This window comes from Emys orbicularis, chromosome 3, assembly GCF_028017835.1.
Source record: "Emys orbicularis isolate rEmyOrb1 chromosome 3, rEmyOrb1.hap1, whole genome shotgun sequence".
NCBI classification, from domain to species: Eukaryota; Metazoa; Chordata; order Testudines; family Emydidae; genus Emys; species Emys orbicularis.
Genome location: NC_088685.1, coordinates 157,069,713 through 157,095,033, shown reverse-complemented (window position 1 = coordinate 157,095,033; position 25,321 = coordinate 157,069,713). Strand labels below are relative to the sequence as shown.

General features: G+C 39.8%; 1 protein-coding gene across 2 annotated transcripts in view; it reads right to left on the bottom strand.

Moving 5' to 3' along the window:
- Positions 1 to 25,321, bottom strand: part of BABAM2 (BRISC and BRCA1 A complex member 2) — a 304,684-nt gene that overhangs the window by 125,578 nt on the left and 153,785 nt on the right. For both annotated transcript variants that reach the window (XM_065400929.1, XM_065400928.1), the window contains exon 7: positions 2,613 to 2,722. In XM_065400929.1, the coding sequence (XP_065257001.1) occupies positions 2,613 to 2,722 (110 nt within the window). The remainder of the gene's footprint in view (positions 1 to 2,612; positions 2,723 to 25,321) is intronic.

The following is a 25,321-nucleotide window of genomic DNA, read 5'->3' as shown; positions in this document are numbered from 1 at the left end:
TTTCTGATTGAAGAACAATTAGATTGGTAGATGAGATACACAAAGCGTGCATCCAGGTATGGTGTGGCACTGCAGGTTTTATTGGCCTGAGCTTGGGATAGCTGCATTACTCATGAGTGACAGAACCATGAGTGAACAAGTTATGCAAGACATCTCAAATGTGTGTTAATAAAACTTGTATACCACACCACCACGTAGTCTGTATACATCACATATTTAAAACAGAAATAAGATATTTTAAAGAATTAAAAAATATATGGGTATTGTTTTTTGTATCACTCCACTTGTAAAGCAAGTTGTGGAGAATGCAGGAAATTTCTGTATTATTTTTATGAAAAGTAGGCTTGATTCAGTTTACCTACTCAGTTTTGTATTGCTATCTACTTGGTTCCAAGGAGTTAACTTCTTTCCAGAACCATTTGATAGGAAGAGGGAAGGAAGGGGGGGCGGAGATAAGATACTAATGCACCTTCAACCTGCAGATTTTCTGTATAATTACTTCCCTACACACTGCAGAGAGGAAATTTATGGTAGACCAATATATCATCACTTGTACTTGAGATAGGAACAGTGAAATTACCAAGTAAAGTAACTGACCATTATCTGCATTATTCTGGCCAAAAAAGTACCAGCAATACTATTATTACTACTACTAACTAATTTGAATCTCCCATCTAAGGGCAACAAACAACTTCAATGAATGTATTAGTTAAACCTCACAACACACGTGTGGAGCACTGTAACTAAGTACAACAGTTTATAGAAAAATAAATAGGCCCAGAGAAATTATGTAACTTGCCTAAATTCATTACATTAAATGCATTTGATGATACAATCAGGTTAATTCAGCATTTATTAAAAAAGAAATCAGTTCATATAATCAATTACTTTAATCTAACTGCATGCAACTTGTTACCCTAATCAAGGGTACCTGAGCTAACCTTTTCACTATCCCAAAGCTCATCAGAGAAAATGACTTGTATTTAAAATGAGCCACTAATGAAATCAACACAGCCATAAATAATGTTAAATGAAGGAGAGAACAAAAACCTTTTCTAAAATAAGGTTAGATGCTAAAAAGACTTGAAAACTTAAAAGAAGAAATACATACATTTTCTACAGATTTTTCTTCCCAGATACCTTGTAAACCTTATGATTTTATCTCAGGTTTTTTTAACCCATCTACTTGGTCATCCAGCTTATCCATATCAATGCCTTTTTGGTTTAAATATCAAAATGTCATGCCCTTTCACAAACTCTATGCATTATTAGTGAGCTATGCTAAAACTACTGTAGTCAGTACTTTTCCATCTCTTCTACTCCACCCAAGGTGTTTTCAGCAGTTGAAAGGAATGTCATTTCAGTACTGACCAGAAAAACAAAAGCACTGAATCAATGTTAGCTTTAACTTGACCTCTGTGTAACTGCAAAGTCTAATATAGTTACTTCTGTGTAGTAATGTAGATAAACCAAGTAAAAGGCTTAACAAGGCAAAACAAAAGAAGATGAAAAACGAGCTCTCCTTTTAAAGTGTATTTATTAATATCAAACACTTCCCCCACTACCCTTGGTTCCTTATTCTGCACTCTAGAGTTAGGGTTAGAGTTAGGCAACCAGACCTCCTTCCCCATACTAAGAAGTCTTTTCAATATTCCTCTGTAAGGGCATTATGAATCTTTGAAGTTTTCTTCAAGGTAACAAACTAGGAAGCTTTTCTTTTGGGAAACTTTCATTTGTCAGGTGCCGTGCAAAATAAGGACTTGCACTACAAGATCTTCCAACTTATCTCTAAGTGAAAGTCACTTGTAAGCCTGAAGTGCTTTTCATGAAACTTTCAAGCAGATATTTCAAGACTCAAGGGGAGGGGAAACATTGGGACATTGTTAATTCCAAAAATGGAAGAAGCGAAATCTAATTTAGGAAGCAGATAGATTTTTCCCTCTGACCCTTCCATTTTAGGAGTAAAAATTAGTTTATTAGCAAGTCTGTGTGCCAACTGTGTTGTCCAACAACCTTAAAATGAAATATTCTGACACCCCCTCCCCCCCGGAAAAACATCTTACTGAGACTGCAAATTCCTGACCACAGTTAACAAATATAGCCTTACAGCTCTTCTAATAAACATTGATTCAAAACTGCTTAACTGTATCCCTTTCTATTGTACAAACTACCTCTCTTCAGGGAATATGTATCAATCACACACAGGAACAGTGCACACCTACACATACATAGATATATAAACACAATCTTAAAAAAACAAAGCTCTCCCATCCCTGGGGGAAATCTGCCTGCTAAGCTGAACCTGATGCCGCTTCCAGTACGAGTCATTCCAGGAAAATGTAGGTTGATTTTCAGGGATCAGTGGACCCCACAACAGTCTCGCCAATGGTGGCTCAGCTCTATAAGTGGTAGGCACATAAAAATGGAACTGGCAAGACTAACTGAATTGCTCCCTTCCAGTCAAAGCCAATTACAGTAATCACTATCATGGCTTTTGTCAATTAAAAGTCAAAGTGGTTTTATGGCCTACCAAAGACTTCCTACAGAAACAATCAGAGTAAAAATCAAAAGTTCTGAGAAGAACTGGAATACTCAACAATTATTCTACTTACTGTTCAATACGTGGGGACAGATATAGCTTGGGGAAAACCTGAGCAGCTTCTGTATCCTCAAAACTGACTGAAAGAAGAGCAACATCCTCTCCTGGATCTTCATTCACATCCTGAATACAAAGAAAAAGCAGGTAACATCAAACTTTACTTTAAGTAATCAGAAACTTACTAGTAAGGGGTCAAAGAGGGTCAAATACCCAGAGTAGGTAAAAGAGACATCATAAAGGTTGAATGGCCTAAAATTTGACAATTTAAAAAAAATCTGTTTGTAAATTTCACTTAATTTTTTTAAATATTTTGACAACAAATTCCGCAGTGCTCATTTTTCTTCAATGAATCAAAAGAAAATCAATTATACTAGCCCAGCATTCACAAGCAACCCCTTACAGTAACAGACCATCTTTTCAGTGTGTTGGAGCATAAACATTTCAGTAAAAAACAGATTTCATTTCTAAGATTCCTGGGATTGTTATAAACAACTGATGAAAATACCAAAGAATCTTCATATAATATCGTTGGGTCATTGAGTTATACACCCAGATGTTACATTTATAAACTTTTGTTGAAGTATATAGATCTGATTCTCTGCTGTGTTCAGCTTCTGTTTGAGCTGAGGGTGGCAGGGATTCGGGGTGGGGGGGGGGAGGAGAAGGGAGGAGAGGGTGACATTAAGGTGTAGGCTATGGCTCCCTGATTCTCTTCCCCAGCCCTGGCCTCAGTGCAAGTTAGAGTGTGCATTTAAGGCTGCCCTTTCATAACTAATCTCGAAGGTGTCTCTCTCTAATTTAGGCCCTATCTGCACATAACTTCCAGCTGTGATTTTGTAACTCGTAAGTGGTAGTGACCTTAAATGACATCAAGTAACATAGGGCAATTCATTGTCCATAGAGTAGTCTTTCAACATATTTGTGTCTGACCCTAGCTCTCTGATAAACTGTATTTGCTTCCATCCATTTAGGAAAAATATGGGTTATTCTTCCATAGTGACAGGAAGAAGCCCTGCAGACAAACACAAAGTAGCATCAACGATACACACAGCAATATGCTCTGGGATGCTCTATCACACCATAGTTGTGAGGAAGAAGGAACATCTATTAAACCTAATAAACAATGCTAATAACAATTAAACAATTAAACCTATTAAACAAAGCCAGGTGATCCAGCTCACCTACCAAACACAGAGCATGTTGACTGGTTATAGGAAGATAATCATGTGCCAGCCCAGGCTTCTGGCTGGAGTGAAATACTACTGGCTGTCATGGATTCTAGCAGCATATAAACCATGTGGTGTGCGCTGACCCAAACCATACCAGTGACTTGTTACAAACACAGTTAAAAACTGTAGTGTGGCAGGGCCTTAGAACAGGCTGGCCATATTACACAAAACAATAAGAAAGAGCGGACAGTGTTTTTTCAGATATTTCTTCACTCTGTGGCATAGTTCTGATCTACAATTCAACAATAGTGATCACAGTCCACAAAACCTCCCCCCAGTATTGCATATATTTTCATGGCTAGAGAAAATTTGAGACAATTAACATCTTTCACTCCTGAAGTCTAAGTGCAATATTAACTGTGTTGTCCCTATTAACGTGCTAAGTCACACTAATCAGACAAACAGAAGTGTTAAAACTGATTAAGCAGTACAGTCTAATGATCAAAAGGATCTTGTTTTAATTGACAAGCATTTGTCACATGATGCAAGGTATAGAGTATGTTTACCCTTTTCATATCCAGGGTATTTTCAGGACCACAAATTCTTTTTATGCTGGAAACCCTTTTCAAACACCATGCTCACATTAGCACTGAACACATGCTTTTTATTGGTTGCACAACAGCATGGCAAAATGGAACAGTTAAAATCCCACATGAGTATTGTTAATGCTCAAATAGATCAAAAGTTCACCTCTCCACCCACGCACTCAATACAATGTGACAGTACATGTACAGTTTCTAGAATATACCATCTAGCTCTACCTTCCTTCCTTCAAGATCTCAGTGATCAAAAGGACTCCAAAAAGACCGAGATATAAAAGAACATATATCAGGAAACTAAAGGAAAATTACCAAGAATTATTATGACCACTAATAACAGCATTTAATAGGGACTTTCATGGTGGATGAAATTTTAAAATATATAATCTTACATGAACACAATGCCTTTGACATTTTAAGTTGCAACAAGTTGAAGTTTGCAATACAGGTAGTAAACCCGGTTGCCTAATTTTTCTCCCTCTATAAAAAATAATATACAATAGTAACAAGTTAATGGTGCAACTACTTCTGCCAACATGGCATTGCACTGAATATTAATATAGCTAAATTCAGTACAAGTTTGTGGAAAGAAACTGACATTTGTCCACTACGTTTCAGATTGTCATTTTTCAAATATACGGTATAAAAAAGGTCAATCAGTTACAGACACAATTTGCTTAACTCTCCAAAAAAGGTTTAAAAAGTACCATAATACAGTAACTGTTGCAGAGCTGTTATGAAACTGGCTGACCTGTGGCTCACCCTGGCCAACCTAGGATGGCCCCAGAGCTATCACAATACAAAGTCGCAAAAAGGTCATTTTTGTATAGATTGGCTGGACCTAAGTGCACATTACTTTATGTCAGACTATCAAACATTATTATAATTAAGTCCTTTTGTACATAACAACACACTGTTTATTTCTTTCATACTGTACTTTGTTACTTTTATTTATGCAACAATCCGCTTGGTGGAACTGCATTCAACCTTAGTATGTCGGTTACAATTGCTGTTTATAAAACTAAATTGAAAACACATGTTGTACAGATAAACTATGGGAAAAAAATCTGGCTTTTAAATTAATGGACCTTTTTGATGTGTCTGTGCCAGTCAAGATTTAACCCCTCAGAGCTGCATCTCTACAGACCTGTTAATGATTAGATGACTTGATATTCAGTGTTTGTGTTGGGAAACAATGATCTTTTCAAAGGACAAAGGCAGCTCTCTCGCAGGGATCACCAGAGTCAAAAGGCCAAGGATGTTTTTATGTTTCGTACCAAGCTATAACCAGACATTATTTCCCCGTCTGTCTACATTTTGTGCATGGGTTTTAGTCTCAAAGAACAGGCAAAATAGAACTAATACAACGGACCAAGTAAAATAACAAAGCAAAAGCACCCTTTTTATTATTATTTTTAATTTAGTTTCAGAAAGAATGATATATTTAGAGAATATACTTTCCTATTACTGTATCTTCCTTCGTGTCATAAGCAAATTTTGTTTCTTCAGTATTTTTCCCGTTTCCAGAATACAAAAAGAAAAAGGTACTCGAACTTAAATGGCAACAAATTCTGAATATTTAAAACGAAACAATCTTTTGCACAACATATAATTAACCATGGAACTTGCTGCCACGGGATGTTGTTAAAGCAAGTAGCTCATACATTTCAGAACAGAATTAGACACTTGTATGAATTAAGAATGGAATTTTTATAATGAATAATAGCATCTGTAGTTACACTAGTTAGGCTAAACATAATAATACTTAGTATTTATATAGCTTCTTTCATCAGAAACTTTATAAAAGGTGGGTATTATTTATATTCAGTTCCCCATCTGTAAAATGGAGATAATAATCCTTCTCTACATCACAAAAGTATTGTGTGACATAATGACAATGTTTGCAAAACATTTTGAGATTCTTGGATAAAGCACATGGTAGTAAGTAAAAATATCAAGTTCTCAGTAATACACAATATCTTAAAGGGACATTTTAAGCAACTTGAAATCTAGCCCACTTAAAAAAAATATACAGAATTAAAACTAGTTCCAGGATGTCCCTCCAACAGTTTAAGTGGCTTTTTTACAATTATACATTTCTACTTTAAAAAATGCTCTCTCTCCCCTATTTCACTGTGAAAAACTCACGCAACAGAGAAAATGGACTGCACAGAAAGTCAGTGAAAATGACTATAAAAGTGCTGTCAAATGGACAATGTAAAGAAACTAAAAGAAAAAGATGGATTTTCCTCTAGTCTCTTTCAGTTACTCACTTCCAGTGCTGCTTATGACAACAGCAGGTAAAACATTTCAGACGTAAGTGCAATTTTTAAGTTTTTGACAAACTGGAAGAAAAGTCACAACTCTCAGTTGTCATTTATATTGTACACCCATGTCAGAACTTTAGTAAATAAGAATCAGGATGATAATCTACCGGTAAATCCTGAAAACTACTAAAAGTCTCCAGGTTTTGTGAAAATACAAAACCAACACAAAAGTTATGAAAAGTGTGGTTCTGAGCCATTCAAAGAAAAAAATGGTCTTTCCTTGGAAGCTTAAATAAGGGACACCAAGTAACATAGGAACCAAAAGGACCATATCATTGACTTGTATTTCAATTTATATTAATTAGCACTATCTAAATGATCATGTGCTAGATTTCATTCACAGCTAATGAAGCTGCCATTCACAAATACCCTTCAGTTTTACATTTTACTGGAACAGCTGTATCTCTTTCACAAAAATTTATCCTTTTGTAAATTAATATGGATTGTGGTTAACTGTTAATACCAAAACCACATTTTATATTTTGAATTTAAAAGCATTGTTTTCCTGCGTCCTACCTATTGTAAATGAAAACTGGGAATTTACGGGAACTGAGGATTTATGATGAGTCAGATGGTTGACAGCTAGTCCAACCAAAACATCTGCTCGTCACAGTCACAACTGCTATAATCCATTTCCTCTTGGGTCTGGAGCATAACCAAGTTGCAGATTAGGGCTCTTTTTCCTTAAAAATGCAGATTCTGGAAAATCGGGCATAACTCAGAAAAGGTAATCTAGAAGCTTTTTTGTCTTGCTACCTTAGTTTGTAGTATACTTTCAAGAAGAGACATTTCTATAATTTGATTTCCAAAATATTCAACCTGTTTTCTTCAAAGCAGTTGTGTTTCTTTATAGCACTTACACTTCAATTATGTCAAGAGGCTACTTAATCAACTGCCTCCTTTTTTGTGTAACCTATCGTTGTTATTATTAATGTTTGTACTGCAATAGTGCCCAGAGGTCCTATTCAGGATGGGAGCTCCACTGTGCTAGGTGTTGTAGAAACATATATTAAGACACATCTTGGACCCTGCTCTGAACAGCTTACAGTCTAAGAACACACGCACCATGGTGAGGATGTGGGGACAGGGACATTTTCGAACAGACACAATTTTAATATATTTATATACACATAATATTTTTGCTTCTTTTTTAACACACTTCCCAGTAACAACTATTATGGTCCCCTGGTAGGGTAAGCAAGTGATGCGTCACTGAAGGAATGAGAACATAACTAAAAACAATGCCATGAAATTGAGAAAAAGTAAACAGGCTGTTACCAGGAAATATTTCTTAACTGGGTATTCTATCATATTGTGGAATAAGCTCTCCTGTCACTTAAAAAATTTAACACTATACTTGACAAAGTACTGGCAAATATACTGCAGGGAACAAACCTGTGTTGGCCAGAGACTGGAGTTCTTTTCCATTTTTAACCTTTATGATTCTGTGAAAGGGGAGTAAAATTAAAGCGAAATAAACTGTTAGTGTGTGTCAACAGGGTTCACATGAACAATAAGACTGCAGCAGGCTAGTGAGAGTTAAATTCACACAGCAGCTTGCCATAAACTAAATGTTCATGTAGACAAGCCCTACGTTTAGTAGTTTAAAAAAAAATAACGAAACACATAGGGAAAAGTAGTAAGAAATCAGGAGACGCAAATGCTCACTCTCAGTCTCCCCTGTTTCACTCTGGGGAGAAGACTTAATTATTCCAGAAAGTGCTTTCTTGTGTCTTCCAGGAAATCCATCAGGATTGATCAAGGAGTGCCCATTCTTTAAATAGCATAATTTATTAAAAGAGAGGCAGTCACCTTGCTTGCACTACACATAGTACTGAAACATTACCAAAAAACCAGCTCATATATCAAGCTAATACATTATGAAATCTTTACCAAAATACTAATCAGGATAAAGTTCTGAAACTACAAAAAATGCCTACACACTGCTTTAGGCGGCAAACACTTTGGTTAGCTGGAAGCTGTTTCTGATCTTCATCAAAAGTTATACAGATCTAAATTGTAGTGTCTGAAGAATATTTGCACAACTTGAATAGTTCATCTGTTGTAGAATATACCCAGTCTTCTTCATTAAAATGAATACAGAACTAACTTTATTAAACTTACAAATTGAATATTTGGTGAGCAAGAGAGAATCATTAGCAGCACCAAGGAGGATCCCTCTAGGCGTCCATAATCAGCTATAAAGACACACAGGACATTACTCATGCATAAGCAAGGCACCAGTTGTATGAGTTTTCTGAAAATTTTACATATAAATATATGGTGCCTGCCTACCATGAGCAACATTATGGGTCTGGTGTCTATCCAAGCAGTTTTCTTTTAGTGCATACATGGTAACTCACCACTACATTCCCTGTACAAGAGGGAAACAGCATAGAATTAGACAAACAACTCTGTTTTGAAGAGCATAGAAAAACCAGCACATTAAAGAATACATAAGATAATATTCTTGTCTATGGGAATACACGTTAGACATCACAACTTCCAAGTTGGTTTTGTCCACTTATGTGGCATTTACTTTGCACCTATGTCATAAAGAACACAAGCAACCTCAAAATATGGAGCAATTTCTTTTAAAGAGTTAACTGAACACTGTGGGAAGCAAGAGCAGGATTATGGACTTGATAGACCAAAGCCTGTATGAGAAAAATGCTAGAATAGTCTCTCTAATGCAGGGGTGGGCAAACTTTTTGGCCTGAGAGCCACATCGGGTTTCTGAAATTGTATGGAGGGCCGGTTAGGGGAGGCTGTGCCTCCCCAAACAGCCAGGCGTGGCCCGGCCCCCGCCCCCTATCCGACCCACCCTGCATCTTGCCCTCTGATGCCCCCCCCCCGGACTCCTGCTTCACCCAACCCTCCCGTTCCCTATCCCCTGATGTCCCCCCCAGGACCCCGGCCCCATCCACCACTCCCCCACTCCCTGTCCCCTGACCGCCCCTGGATCTCCTGCCCCTGACTGCCCCCCACCACCCCATCCAACCCCTCCTCTCATTCCTAACGGCCCCCCTTCCCCCGGGACCCCTGCCTCATCCAACCACCCCTTCTCCCTGTCCCCTGACCGCCCCCCGAACCTCTGCCCCTGAATGCTCCCCCCACCCCATCCAACCCCGCCTCTCCTTCCTGACTGCCTCCCCAGGATCCCTACCCCCATTCAACTACCCTGTTCCCCGCACTCTGACCGCCCCGATCCCTATCCACACCCCCGGCCCTGACCACCACCCCAAACTCCCCTGCCCTCTATCCAACCCCCCCTGCTCCCTGCCCCCTTACCGCACTGCCTGGAGCACCGGTGGCTGGCGGCACTACAGCTGCGCCGCCCAGAGCATCACGACAGGCAGCTGCGCCACCCGGCTGGAGCCAGCCACGCCACCGCACAGCACAGAGCACCGGGTCAGGCCGCAGCTCTGCAGCTCCACCGCCCAGAGAACTGCGCCAGCTGAGGCTGCGGGGGTGGGGGAAACAGCAGGAGAGGGGCTGGGGGCTAGCCTCCCAGGCCAGGAGCTCAGGGGCCGGGCAGGAGGGTCCCATGGGCCAGATGTGGCCCGCGGGCTGTAGTTTGCCCACCTCTGCTCTAATGGATAAATATGGATGACTTTTAAGAACAGATAAAAAGTTTAGCTGGTTTTGCACTAAAATGTGTACAATCTGTAAATGCAACAGTGCAACGGTTACAAAGGAGATTCATTATATTCTACTCTAAAACTGGAATTTTTTATGTCTTCACAAAGCCCTCTACCTACTGGATGTGCTTTAATGACACTGTGCCAAGGTGGGGTTTTTTTGTTTGTTTTTAATACTAAGGACCTGATTCTGCAAATTGCTCAGCATCATCAACTTCAATTGAGTCAATGAGAGTCAAGCACCTCAGCATATTGCAGAAAACGCTGAGCATCTCGTATCATCAGGCTCCACATTAAGACTTCAACATAACATTTACACAGTGGAGAATATTTGTAGAATGGATTACTACTTACAATCATCAAGAATTCACAATAGGGAGGAAATGTGACCGATTAATTAGAGCACAACAATAGGTGCTGTTCTGTTCCTGGTTTTCCCCATTGATTTTCTGTATGACCCCCAATAAAGTATTTTAATTTCTCTGTGCCTCAGTTTGCCCCACTGTAAAATAGGGATACCTATCTTTCTCAAAGAGGTATTAAGAGGCTTAACTAATCAGTGTCTGCAAGCTGATTATAAGTGGAAAACTTTTTGAAAACATTACAAAGTTGTTCTATTTCTACCTCTTTTTCAGGTGTTTTATCATCATATCCAAAACGGCAGAGCATTATTCAGTATCTCTATATGAAGAATGTCTTTTGCTTTCCTAGTTGGGAAAACATGAAGTTCTGTGGTTTGGGAACAGATGCCAACAGCATCACATCTCTCATAAGGCTTCAAACAAGACAAACACAGGTCTCTCAGCCATCAGTGGCAAATAATGGGGCACATGAAAGACCTGGAGACTCAAAGTTTAATAATTTTTCTGAAAATATTCTTCCTCCAGCATGTCTGCGCTTATAACCATGAATCATTCCATTCACTCTGACGAAGCCACATTGCTTTGTGTGCCTACCTAAAATCAATTTTCTCTCTTGAAACCAAGAAGACTAATACATTTTTCAAAAAAAATTATCAAGATTTAAGCAATTTTTTTGAAGCATGACAGTTTGATGATAGGTTAAATCACAAGACCTATTGGTTTGGGATAGTCAAGATGACAAACAAGTTACATTGATTTCTTGACACTGAAGGACAAAAGGTAAGTATTTGTATGTGCTGATACATAACTGTATAAAATAACTCTTATTTTATTTCCGTTAACTTTTATGCCAATTATTGCATTGTAATCCAAACACTGAGCTACAAAATAACACTAACGATATCCATAATGGGCAGCACAGGAACTGTCGCCTTTCTGTAAGATGCATCATGTAACCCGATAAATTGTGAACCATGTTGGTGGAAGTCAGGCAAACTCCCTCAGCTGATCTGCCCCCTCCATCTCCACATTTCTGTGCATCAACAATCAGCACTCCATACTCCTCCAGCTCAATGTACAGCTAATCATCATGATCTTGGTTTGAGACTGGGAAAGTAATTAAATTTGTAGAGATGTAAAGGATTTACATTTAATGAAAATTAAAAACAAACGTTTTTGGGAGCCTGAATGTGTCACATTATTAACTGATGATGGCCAGATTCTGCCACCTTCACTCACATTGAAATCAACAGTGCTACCAGTTGCGTAAGGAACTACTCAGTGTGAACAACAGCATCAGAATCTGGTGTTGAGAGCACAAGACTGAAAACTTTAATGCTGCTTCATAAGTACATATCTAGGTCAAATGGCCTTTAAAATATTGCTCCATAGTAGCGAAATATGATTCTTTGAGTTAATTGCTTCTTGGTTTAAATATAAGGGTAAGTATCTTGAGTACCTGAAAAGCATACATGTTTGCAGATGCAATGGGACTCAGGATTGAAGATCTGTAAAACTGGATATTCTGACTGATGCTGCCAGTGTCCTCAATCAGAGATCAAATGGGAGAGGGAGGGAGTGGAACTCTGCCCACTTGTATTGGCCCAATTCATGCCCTGTTCTAAGTATATTAATGAAACACTTGTTGAGACAGAGCACACATTTAATTTGTTCTCATGCACATATGTTCATGTTTATTTCCTTGTTGCATAAAAACAAATTTTTCTGTCACCTTTTTTACAGCTTTTTGGGTCATTTTTTAATAAAACAAACATAAATTGATTGATAAAATAATAACAAAGAGGATTCCATGTATATTTCCCTGATAAGAGTGTTGCCTAGTACCCCTCCTGAAATGGTTCAGCTATACGATTATTAAACATTAGAGAAAACGTACAAAGCAAAAACTAAAATGGGGTGAAGCCCAGGTTTCTGTGCTTATTCCTACATCTATGCTGTGAAGGAGGTTCAGCACTGGAAAATATTTTTAAATCAGACTAACTTTTCAACCATTCTTATTCCTCTCTGCAAACTTCTTTTATTACTTCCTGGTTCAGTGAAGATTATTCTGTGGAATCGTAAATATCATAGATTACATGGGTCACACCAAGAACTCTAGTATGAAGTTATAGTCTCGGATACCTTCAGTGAACCAGGAAGTACCAAGTTTTTACAGATGGAAAAAATGAATAATAAAAATGTCAGATAAAAACAAGCAAACAAATGTATTTGTGTTCAAGGCTCTCTCCTCCAGCCTGATTAGTTATTGTTATCTTGATTTCAGTATCTAAAATATTTTAAAGGATATTGTTAAGATGGAAATATTATCCAGTAATATATTTACCAACTGAAGTGGTCGCTTTTGTTAAAGTACTCGTAAAAGCTCTTTTTTGAAAATAATGTAAAATATACTTTAATAGGAAAACTCCATCATACAGTTGATTATGTATGATATGCTGTATTTGAAGCAGATTAATATGTACCTACATATTTTATAACTGTTTTAAAGAAGGGCTCTATTATTATTATTCTTTTGTCCTTATATTATGGCAGTGCCCAAAGACATAAACAAGTTTGAGGCCCCATTGTTCTAGACTCTGTACAAACACAAAAAAGCAGAAACTATCTCTGCCCCAAAGAATTTATAATCTAAGAAAATAATGTGTTATATTTACATTTTGAGATTACTGATGACAAAATAGTACTTATTTTAGGTCAAAGGTAAGGATATTGATACAGACTCTCTGGTTAGGCATAGTCCTAGGGTAGGGGAGGCAAAGGTGGAAATGCAATGCCTTTGTGGTATTAGGATCCTGAGGCTGGCCAGAAAGCAGATTGGTTCCTGGAGTAAATTAGAGCTGCCTGAAGTTTGCTTAAAATTGTATCAAGTTGCCCTCCCATCCTTCCGCCCTTCCATTCCAGCAGCTAAAGCACATCATACAAGCATGTGTATATATTTATATACTTATCTTACTGAACCCATCCTGCTCTCTTTTAACAGATCCTAAGTAATTTTCATATCTGGATAGAGTCAGAAGACGTGCCTGCTCCAGTTCCACACTCACAATGACAAACACTGAGTTGTGCACATAATTGCTACAAAATACCTCATGTTAAAGCATTTGGGTATTGAGACAGAGGCATAGATACTACTGCAGACGGACACTCCCTTTTCACAGTATTCTGTGAGCTATTCCTTGGTATCTGAGATACGTGCTTGCTCTGTTCTGCCACTTGCCCATCTCAGAGTAAATTTACCCTTTGTACTTATACACAATCAGCCCAGGGTGTGGAGGAATTATGTGCATAACGCCCAGTAATGATAGGTTGAAATTGTACTCCAATCAACTATAATGTCAAAACGAACTTCCTGACTCTGAGGACTTGTCTACATGGGAACATTTATTGGCATAATTATACCGGTATAACTCCCTGTGTGGACGTTCTTATACTGAAATACGAACGTCCACATGGGGCGCTATACTTGTATAATTACAAGATATACTTATACCAATATAATTATGCCAGTAAATATCCCTGGGTAGAAAAGCTCTGAGATTTGGTAGCATGAAGAATAATTTCCCAAAAGCTATGCACCCCTGCATTTCTCAAGAATTGCAGTTACTCATTGAAAAGATATCAAATTAATTTCCCTTTTTCCTTTTTATAAATCGTTAACAAACCAATCCTGAGTTGCATCTTCCCTAACTAGTTTGCACAAACAATGGTTAGCTTATTGGTCATTCAGTAACTGATCATTTTACTGATTCGCTATTTGTGGCATGTGATTAATCACTTAGGAAATATATTGTTTCATGTACAAATACCTTGGGTATGCAAATAGGCCTGTTTGTACAAACAACAGCCATTCATCAAACTTTCATGTGAACAAGAACCCTTTCATGCAGATATTTCCAAATAATGAATAAGAAAAGGCACAAATATGGTTGCACCAGACAGCCAATTTGAATTTGAACAAATGTTTGCCAACTGTTTTTGCAGTTTTTGAACAGCTCTAGTTATTTGCTCATAACTTTAAGAAACATTCATCTTTGGGTTGAAATTGTCCATGCTTGGACTTTGCCTGAAGGTGAATTTTTAATGATAGTTTGACTGAGGACTAGAAAAGGTAAGACAGGGAAGAAACCTCACACTGGCTGGACGAAATCATCTACAACACATATTTTCATCTATAATTCTCTGACCTACTGTCCCTACACTTAAAAAAAAACTGAGACAACTCAAATGCAACTATAACATGCCAAGCCATCCTTAGGTGCTTGCTCATGCAAGAATGTGCTCTGCTGGTGGCTGGCCTCAGTTCCCCACCTTTCAGGGTCCCTTCAAACACTTCATCAGCATTTTCTTGGGCTGAAAACACCTTGGTCATGGGCTAATTTACTATTTTCTACACATCTCAAAGGCATAAACTAAAGTCCCATATTGTAACTCAACATATCTCTCGCTCTCTTGCCTTTTGTCACTTTCAACTCTTCAGTTCCTAATCTTCCTTCAAATTGAGGGGACCCTGGCTTATACCCGTCATCCTCTAATAGAGTTCAAAGGCTCAAATGACACAATAATGCAAACAACGTCTGTCTGTCTCGCGTCCTTCACATCCGAGCTCCCCAACCCTTGTATGGGAAGGTGGCCATAAGACTGCTCGCCTGGCCTTCCTTCACCCCAGCACTCACTAAGATTGGCAGGAAACATCCACTTTATCACTCTGCAGGCCCTTGCTTCCTTCAGCCCTGGTCCTCTCCCAGTTCTCTGCCCCTTATACAGGACGGTGACCACAGGGGCACTACAGGGCCTTCCTCTGGGTCTGGGGTCTCCACCTCCTGTCACCCAGACCTCCCTGCTTCTGGCCTGTCTTTCCTCCTTGTCTCCCAAGCCACATTCTATATCTCCTGCCCCAGGTGCCACCCCACTACCGAATCAGGTCTAGCCAGGATGCACCTGTTCATTCATAGGAAAACTGAGATTCCTCTCCATTAAAGGGACTGCGTCACCCTGTGATGGTAACTCCATTATGTGAGTCTGTTATTTGTTTGCAGAATGCAAAAAAAGTCCTGCCATGGTTCATTTAAATCAAAAATGTTTCATTAAAAAAACCCTATGTGATAAAAGACAAATGAGAGCACAACACTCTTATTAACTGGGTGGATAATCCTGAACTTGGCACAAATATCTCAATGGCAATTAAACCAACAAGCTGTGTCTGGTTGTTTGTCAATTTCTGACAGTGTCCCATGCTCAAGTCCCACACAACTGCTATCACTTGATTACTGTAATATTTAGTCTATCTGATAACACTATATATCAACATATGTATTAAGATGCATGGAAAAATATAATTATCTACGGAGATCTACTTTTCTACTGACAGAACTGCTGTACCAGATTTAATATATATTTTAACACATAAGCTTGAACACACAAGACATTAACATTGACTCTAACCTCAAACCGTGAGAACAGAGAAAAGGATATTGGAAAAAGTAACCAGCAAGATATATATTTTTTAATGGGCTTGTGCCCTTATTTGCTTATTAATGATGCATTAAGGTAAGTGCTAAAGATCCTTCCCATTGAAAGAAAGATAACCAGTCCCCACCCCCACACACACTTTTTTTTTTCTCTCAAAGAATATCAAGAAAATCAAGTATGGACCTTTTTTGGTTTTAGTTAAATACTTGTTGGATGTACACTGAGACCTTTGCTTTTTCACCCCTTAATTGAAAGGGAGATATTGAATCTTTAACAAAGATACCTTTTCACCCAAAAATTAATACAAATAACAACAAAAACCAAGTTTTAAAAAGTCTAAAAATTCCTTCCCCTCTCAAGTGTTCATCTTCGGTCTTTTGTGAAATACATGTTAGCTCTCCAGTTGTTCACAGAGTTCCAGGGCAGACAAGACCTAAATTTCTAACGTAAAACCCTAGCAGAATTTCTCATTTAGACCTGGCTTTTAGGAATTGTTTGTATATAATAAAGAAGCCTTAAAAAAGAAAAAACTTATTTTCTCCCTTTGCAGTCCACACTTCAATAGTTTAGGTCCACAGTTCTCCTACATTAAGAAAGCCCTACTATAGTGGTGAACGTTCCCTGGATTATCTACCTGATTTAGCTTTCCATTTTCTTAATTCATCACTCTGTTGCCAGGAAATAAAAAAAAGAAAAAAGAACAAAAGCATATCCTGTGGTATTTTCCCCTCTACTACTGCAGAAGGAAAACTGATCTATCAGGAGTGATTTCAAGCTAACAAATCCCATAACTATGATTTACATCATTATTCAGTAATGATTTTGACAAACAAGGAAACAAACAAAACTCTCACTAGATGGTTTGTGGAAGAGAAATAAATCAGTGTATGACAAATGGAACAGGACTAATTTTATTTTTTTATTTCTCAAGACCGTAAAGAAAGGACATTTTAAAATGTCCAATAGAAATTCCACAGGTTTTATTTTTCACATTAATACCTGGTGTTTAACTTATGTTATACCTTTGGGTACATAACACAATTAAATTTTGTTGTAAACGATACAGTGTGGTAAACAAAGGGTACTAATCTGACACCTTCAACCTGTCCCAAGCATTGGCTCTCTACTCTACTAAAGGTCTGTGGAGGAAGTCACACCACCAGCATAGTGCATATTGTGTCTTCATATGAAGCAGAAGTGATGGTCAGTGTATGCCATCCAGTAAAGTGAATTTTAGGGTAACATTCTGAATTTACCACCTTACACTGGCTATTGGAGACATATCCTACTATAGAAGGAATTTAGTAAAATGCCTTTGCAGTGGCCATCATCTTTGAATTTTCATTTTTTAAGCAATGCAAGACAGAGGGCAGTGGAGCAGGAAGAGGCCTGGAATTTGTTTTTTTAAACAAACATATGTTAGCAAAAAACTAAATTATATTGTAACAGATTATGATCCCATCTGGTGACACAGTGATGCCACGAAATCATGTCATAACCAGAAACCCCAGACGGAATGTGTCTCTTCAGATATTGGTGGGAATACATCATTCTTCAATGCTGATTGTTGACTCAAGAGGGGCAATATTTTTTTTAATTCCTTGCCAATATTTGTACTCAGCTCTGGAAGAGTGGGAAACTCCTGGAGAGCCGGTATGGTTGCAATTTACAAACCCTGAAATAACACAAGCTATGAAACTGCTATGGACTAAGCTGCACCAAATGAAGCTGTTGAAACAGTCTGTTTTTTTCCCTTCTTACACAAAAATAAGAACAGTTACTTGCTCTTCAGTAACTGAAATTCTTCAAGGTGGTGTTGTCAGCGAGGATCCCATTGTAGGTGCACATGCACTTCATGCATGCAAGACAGGAATATTTTGAATAGTTGTGTCTGTTGGGGCCATGCATTTACCCTGTCGTGCCTCTTTATGGACCAGTGTGAGGGCATAAAGGGAGGAGCAGCCAAAACTCTCCCTTAGTTCCCTTGCATTTCAAAACCCACGTTAGCTGAGGACTCCAAAAGCGGGGATGGAGGGTGGGTCCTAGATCCACACTGACAACAACTTGAAGACCCACAGTGACTGTAGAGTAAGTAACCATGTTTTCTTCTTTAAGTACATGTCAGTGTGGGTCCCATCAAGGTGACTGGCAAGTATTACTCCTCTGGATGGTGGGATGAGGAGTGTCAGCTGCATCAGTTGAACAGTGATTGTAATGCTGTTCTCTTAAATTTAGCATCTCCCCAGGTGGCTAAGTCCAAAGCATAATATTTGACAGTGGTCAGTGGTTTACTCTATACAGATGCCTTGCAGATTTTGGATATTGACACATTTCTAAGGCAGGCAAAGGATGCCACTTGAGCTTTGGTGCAGTGATATCTGGTGGGAGAGAGGTACACTAGCCAACTGATAATACGTCAAGATACACTGTGTTAGATATCCTCTGTGATGAAATGTCCTAACCCTTAGCCCTGGTCTACACTACAGGGTTAGGTCAAATTTAGCCATGTTAGGTCGATTTTAAAATGAATGAGTCTACACAACCAACCCTGTTCCATTGACCTAAAGGGCTCTTAAAATTGACTTCTGTACTCCTCCCTGGCGAGGGGAGTAGCGCTAAAATCGACCTTGCTGGGTCCAATTTGGGGTACTGCAGACGCAATTCGACAGTATTGGCCTCCAGGAGCTATCCCAGAGTGCTCCAATGTGACCGCTCTGGACAGCACTTTGAACTCTGATGCACTAGCCAGGTACACAGGAAAAGCCCTGGGAAATTTTGAATTTCATTTCCTGTTTGGTCAGTGTGGCGAGCTCAGCAGCACAAGTGACCATGCAGTCCCCCCAGAATCGCAAACGAGCTCCAGCATGGACCAAAAGGGAGACACTGGATCTGATTGCTGTATGGGGAGAAGAATCTGTGCAGGCCGAACTCTGATCAAAAAGAAGAAATGCTTATATGCCAAAATCGCACAAGGCATGGTGGAGAGAGGCTACAACAGGGACACACAGCAGTGCCACGTGAAAGTTAAGGAGCTCAGGCAAGCCTACCAAAAGACAAAGGAGGGAAATGGTCACTCCGGGTCAGAGCCCCATACATGCCGCTTCTATGATCAGCTGCATGGCATGCTAGGGGAGGGACCCTACCACTACCCCACCACTGTCCGTGGACACCTGCAAAGGGGGAGTCTCACGCAACAGGGAGGAGGATTTTGTGGATGAGGAGGAGGAGAAGGAGGAGAATGCGCAGCAGGCAAGCGGTGAATCCGTTCTCCCCGGCAGCCAGGACCTTTTCATCACCCTGGACCCAATACCCTCCCAAGGCGGGATCCCCGACACTGAAGCCAGAGAAGGCACCTCTGGTGAGTGCACATTTGTAACTACAGTACAGGGTTTAAAAGCAATAGTGTTTAATGTTTGATTTGCCCTGAAGAATTGGGATGCATTTGCTGGAAAAGTCTGTTAACGTGTCTGGGGATGGAGCGGGAATCCTCCAGGGACATCTCCATGAAGCTCTCCTGGAGGTACTCTGAAAGCCTTTGCAGAAGGTTTCTGGGGAGGGCTGCCTTATTTCGTCCTCCACGGTAGGACACTTTACCACACCAAGCCAGAAGCAAGTAGTCTGGAATCGTTGCAGCATAAAGCATGGCAGTGAATGGTCCTGGGTTTTGGTCGCATTCAAGCAACGTTCGGTCTATATCTTTCTGTGTTAGCCTCAGGAGAGTGATATCATTCATGATGACCTGGTTGAAATAGGGTAATTTTTGTAAGGGAACAGTAAAAGGACCCCGTTCATGCTGGGCTGTTTGTGCTTGGCTAAAAGGGATCATCCCGGAGAATAGCCATGTGGTGGGGGGAGGGGTGAAGGGATCATCCCAGAGAATAGCCACGCGGTGGGGGAGAGGGGGAGGTGTGTGCTGCACATCCACCTGAAAACCGCAGCCCCTCCTTTTAAATGTGAAACCCAACCAGCATTGCGTGCTATGGGAAAGGAGGGCGATGCAGTTTGAAACCAATCCCACATGTTATGAAGGCGTAAGAAGCGAACCCTGCGTACCCTTTGGCTTACCATGGCTGCCTGGAAACTGAATTCTGTTGCCCAGCCGTGTGTGATGTGTCACCATACTGGCAGGCGCTCAATATAAAAGGCAAAATGCGACCTTGTACCTAAAGCACGTGCTATCTGCTGTGAATTGCTTACTTCACTGTGAAAGAGTCTCCCTTTTGTTTTCAGAAATGTATCAGCTTAAATTTTACTCTCCCTTTTTATCCTCCTGCAGGTGCAAATGTTTCTATGCTCCCCCTATCATCTCCGTCCCTGAGGTTATTGCAGATTAGAAGGCGGGGAAAAAACGCACTTGCGATGACATGTTTTCAAGCTCATGCAGTCCTCCCACACTGATAGAGCACAGCTGAATGCATGGAGACATTCAGTGGCAGAGGCCAGGAAAGCATTAAGTGAGCACGATGAGCAGAGGCAGGAGGTGGTACTGAGGCTAATGGGGGGCGCAAATGGACACGATGAGGCATCTGGTGGAGCTGCAGGAAAGCCAACAAGAGCACAGACCCCCCCCCCCTGCATCCACTGTATAAACACCTGCCCTCCTCCCCAAGTTCAATATCCTCCTCACCCAGACGCCCAAGAACGCAGGGGGGAAGCTCCGGGCACCCAGGCACTCCACTCCAGAGGATGGCCCAAGCAATAGAAGGCTGTCATTCAAACAGTTTTGATTTGTAGTGTGGCTACAATAAGCAATGTGACCTTGTCCTTCCCTCCTCCCCCACCCCACCTGGGCTACTGTGTCAGTTATCTCACTTTTTTTTTTAATTAAGAAAGAAAGAATGCATGGTTTCAAAACAATAGTTACTTTATTTCCTTTGCCAGCTGTGATCGAAGGGGGGAGGGTGGTTGGCTTACAGGGAATTAAAATCAACAAAGGGGGTGGGTTTGCATCAAGGAGAAACACACACAACTGTCATACCGTAGCCTGGCCAGTCATGAAACTGGTTTTCAAAGCCTCTCTGATGCGCAGCGCGCCTAGCTGTGCTCTTCTAATGGCCCTGGTGTCTGGCTGCTCAAAATCGGCCGCCAGGCGATTTGCCTCAACCTCCCACCCCGCCATAAACGTCTCCCCTTTACTCTCACAGATATTATGGAGCACACAGCAAGTTGCAATGAAAATGGGAATGTTGGTTGCGCTGAGGTCTAATCTAGTCAGCAAACAGCGCCAGCGATCTTTTAAACGTCCAAAGGCACATTCTACCACCATTCTGCACTTTCTGGTCTGGGAAGTAAATCCCTTCTTGCAGCTGCTCAAACCTACAGTGGGATCCACACACACACACACACACACACACACACACACACACACACACACAAAAAGTAGTTCTTTGAACAACTTAGTTAATTCAAATGGAGATTTGAAAAGCACCTTATTAGTAATCTATAGTAGAAAGCCGTAATAGCTTCCAAAAAAACTCAGGGGACAAAGGAAGAAAGAAAGGTCAAACCAAGGGACCTGTTAAAAATTAAAATAATAAATTTTAAAAAGCTTAACTCATTGCTGTTAATTAGTGTGACCATTGACATGTTGTCAGTCTAATAGCATAAAGCCTAACCTGACTGAAATTTAGTTGAAGAACAGCTCCATGTCTATCAGTACCATAATAGCTGTGAACAGACTTCTCAGTTTCTTCTTTTTCTCATCCTTTATCCTCATGCACTTTCCAGACTTTTTAAAAAGCTGCCATAACTGATTTTATCCAACTTGACTCTTAATAAATCTTTTCTGCTCACTTTGTCACTAGCAACTTGTCTCTCCTGCATGCCCATTTTAAAATCACTTCCCATGCCTTGGGGTCTCATGTACAAAGGTTTTCCACTTTTTGATTTTAAGGGCTTTTAACTGGAGATAAAATACATATATACAACGTCTGAAGCCAAAAAATAATATATGAAAGCCTCAAGTCCAGCCTGACTTTTCAGCTGTTTTATGTACATTACAAAACACAGTAATAGCTAGGTATCAGAAAACAGACATATCAGTGATAATGGAATAGAAATAATTCATACGACTGACAGAGATGTATCGTATATTTTCTCAGTGAGTGGGCCCTTAATCAGGGGGGTTACAAGGCACTGAAAAATTTATTAAAATCTAAAGCAAAGAAAACTTCACTCCCCCACTGCGTGTGAATTCTTACCTTTCAAGGTAAAGGATTCTCTGTCAACATCTTGAAATACACACACAAATTATATAGTCTTATCATTGTTATCATTAATACATTTTTACTCTTATTATTATAGTAAATGTAGGGGGGATTGTGAAAAGTTATTACTTCAAATAAGGAGTCACCAAGCTGACAAGGTTGAGATACACTGGTTAGCCAATAGCTGTGAAGTGTACTGTGTGTTTTAGCCACAAGTTAAAACTAACCCTGCCCCCAATTAAATAACAATTAATACATTTATCAGTATTATTTTTTAAGTACTGACAGTGTGTTGGCATTGTTTGAGACTTAAGGAAGAAATGACCCTTTTCTTGAGGAGCTTATAATTGAAATTGAAATAGACCAGACACAACATGATGAGAAACCCAGAGAATGTCCTACCATAGGGCCCAATCTTACAAAGTACTAGCAATGAATATGGAGACTTAATAAATAAAACTCAACAGCTAAGGGAGGAAATAGTTTGTGTACTTACACCATATACATTATTTGAATTACAAGATTTTTAGGAGCTATAAATAACACACTAATCTTTATGTCATCATAAAGGCACACTTACTGCAAGGAAGTGACACTCATTCAAACAAACACACTACATCCAGTACATTACTTTTCCTTTTCAGCTACACAGGCTGATGCCTCTATTTCTTCTGTAAGGACTTCACAACAACATGACAGACCCATATGATCATGGGGTTTGAATACTCTAATTTCTGTAGTAGGGCTTCTTGCAGTACATATTTGTTGCTTGCAGTTCATTAACAAGGCAACAGTTCTTGTTTAAGTGACCAGGGTTATAGTGTACCTGATCTGTGTTCTTTAACTAGGCTGCGTTTAAAGTTGCAAATTGACTAAATTGTCACTGTTTACACATTTGTAATATGAATAAATGCTTAATTTTATGTGATTATGATTCAAAACCTGCAATCTGCATGGGATTGCTCGATACTTAATGAAATTTTAAATGAAACCCCAAATCAGATAAGAGTCACTGTGGTTCCAGTTACATTGAGAATGTTTGCATAACTCTAACACAGTGCTTTTTTACCTATATAAAAACATAACACAGGGAAATAATCTATAAAAATCTTCAGCAAAATATCTGTAGCCTTAATTCATAAGTTAATAGGAGCTCCATAAAGCTATAGAAGTTGGAAATAAAACTCCTGGGTACCTTCCCTTGCCAATGCATTGTTGTTTGCTACAGTGTATTCTTGAATGCTTTGTCTAGACTACTTTTAAATGATTCAATAGATGCAGCTTCTACCATTTCCCTTGGGAACCAGTTCCACAGCTGTATACATTTCAGACTTAGAAGATATTTCATTACATTAATCTACATCTTCCTTTGCACAATCTTATACCATTGTATGCTCTTCAGATATTTGCAGATGGTCATTTTGGGATTTTTAGCCTTAGGTGTGTGTGTGTGTATATATATATATATGTGTGTGTGTGTGTGTGTATGTGTGTAGATACATATATGTGTAGATACATATATGAATATTCTTTTACAAATATAATTGATCTTTAGTTACCAAATGACTAATTTCTATTTTATTCACATGTCAGGTTACTGAACCAAGGGGAACAACCCCTTTATTCTATTCCTGTCTCATTTAAAGCCCACCTAACAAGTGTTGCCAGGTTTTAACCCACATGGCAAAGCATCCATAGGAGATAAAGTGTAAACTGTCTACACCACAGAATTGCCTTCTATCAGAACAGGCATTCCCCACTGGTTTTGAAATCTATACACGTTCTCTCTACACTATAGTGTTTTTATTGACTGGTCTCCAGTAGTAGCTGCTCCTGCCTTCACTCACATTTGGCACCAGAAGGACCTCTGACAAAATCACCGGTCTTGGCCCAGTCTTCAGTTGTCTTGCCAAATACTTAAATCCATCCTTTTAAAAACTGACTTTGCCTTTAATCATATTGTGGTCTATATCGTAACCAATATTAAGTGGAAATTCTCAAACAATCTTCAGGAAATAATCTTTCTCTGGCACCTGGGAAACATTTTTTTATCCTGTTCTTTATATATAGGTCAAAGATGGACCAGAGCATGTCTGTCAATATCAAGTCACTGATCTTGCCTCCTCTTGCCTTTCTGCTAGCTCCCTTTTAGGGACTGTGACAGGGTGTATAAGCCCCACACTAGAACTGGGGGGAGGGATAGCTCAGTGGTTTGAGCATTGGCCTACTAAACCCAGGGTTGTGAGTTCAATCCTTGAGGGGGCCACTTAGGGATCGGATCTGGGGAAAAAATCTGTCTGGGGATTGGTCCTGCTTTGAGCAGGGAGTTGGACTAGATGATCTCCTGAGGTCTCTTCCAACCCAGATATTCTATCCCATTACTCCTATTTTAAACTGAAGTTGTTAAAGAGCAACTCTGGGCACAGATGACCCCACCCAGCAGCACCTGCAAAGCATGCTCCAGATGGAGATGGAGCGCAAAAGGAACACAGACAGCTCAGAAGGGGGCTGACAAGGCCGGGAGAAGGACTTTCCCTGGACACTCGTGAGGAGGGGTGCTGCAGAAGCCTTCTGTTGGACAAGAAGCACATACCTGCTGGGCCCAGACAGACTGAAGGTGCAGTTAGTACCTTTTTCTATTACTTTTTCACAACAGACTGCAAAACTTGGACAATAGAGCGGGTGATAGGAATTGGCACAGGGAGGGCAGCCTTAAGGCCAGACCCTTGGTAACCCTTACAGGGCCCTAGGCCTGAGCCCTATCGAGTTGGAGGGCCCTGGCTTCCCTACCAACCTCCTTCTGCATGAAGGCCCAACCCCCCTAACCACCAGGCGATGCTTCCAGTGAGAACTGACCATCACAGGGATGACCTTTAACCTCTGTCTTACCATCCCCTGTTTTGTCAAGGGCATAATTTCTGTTTGTAT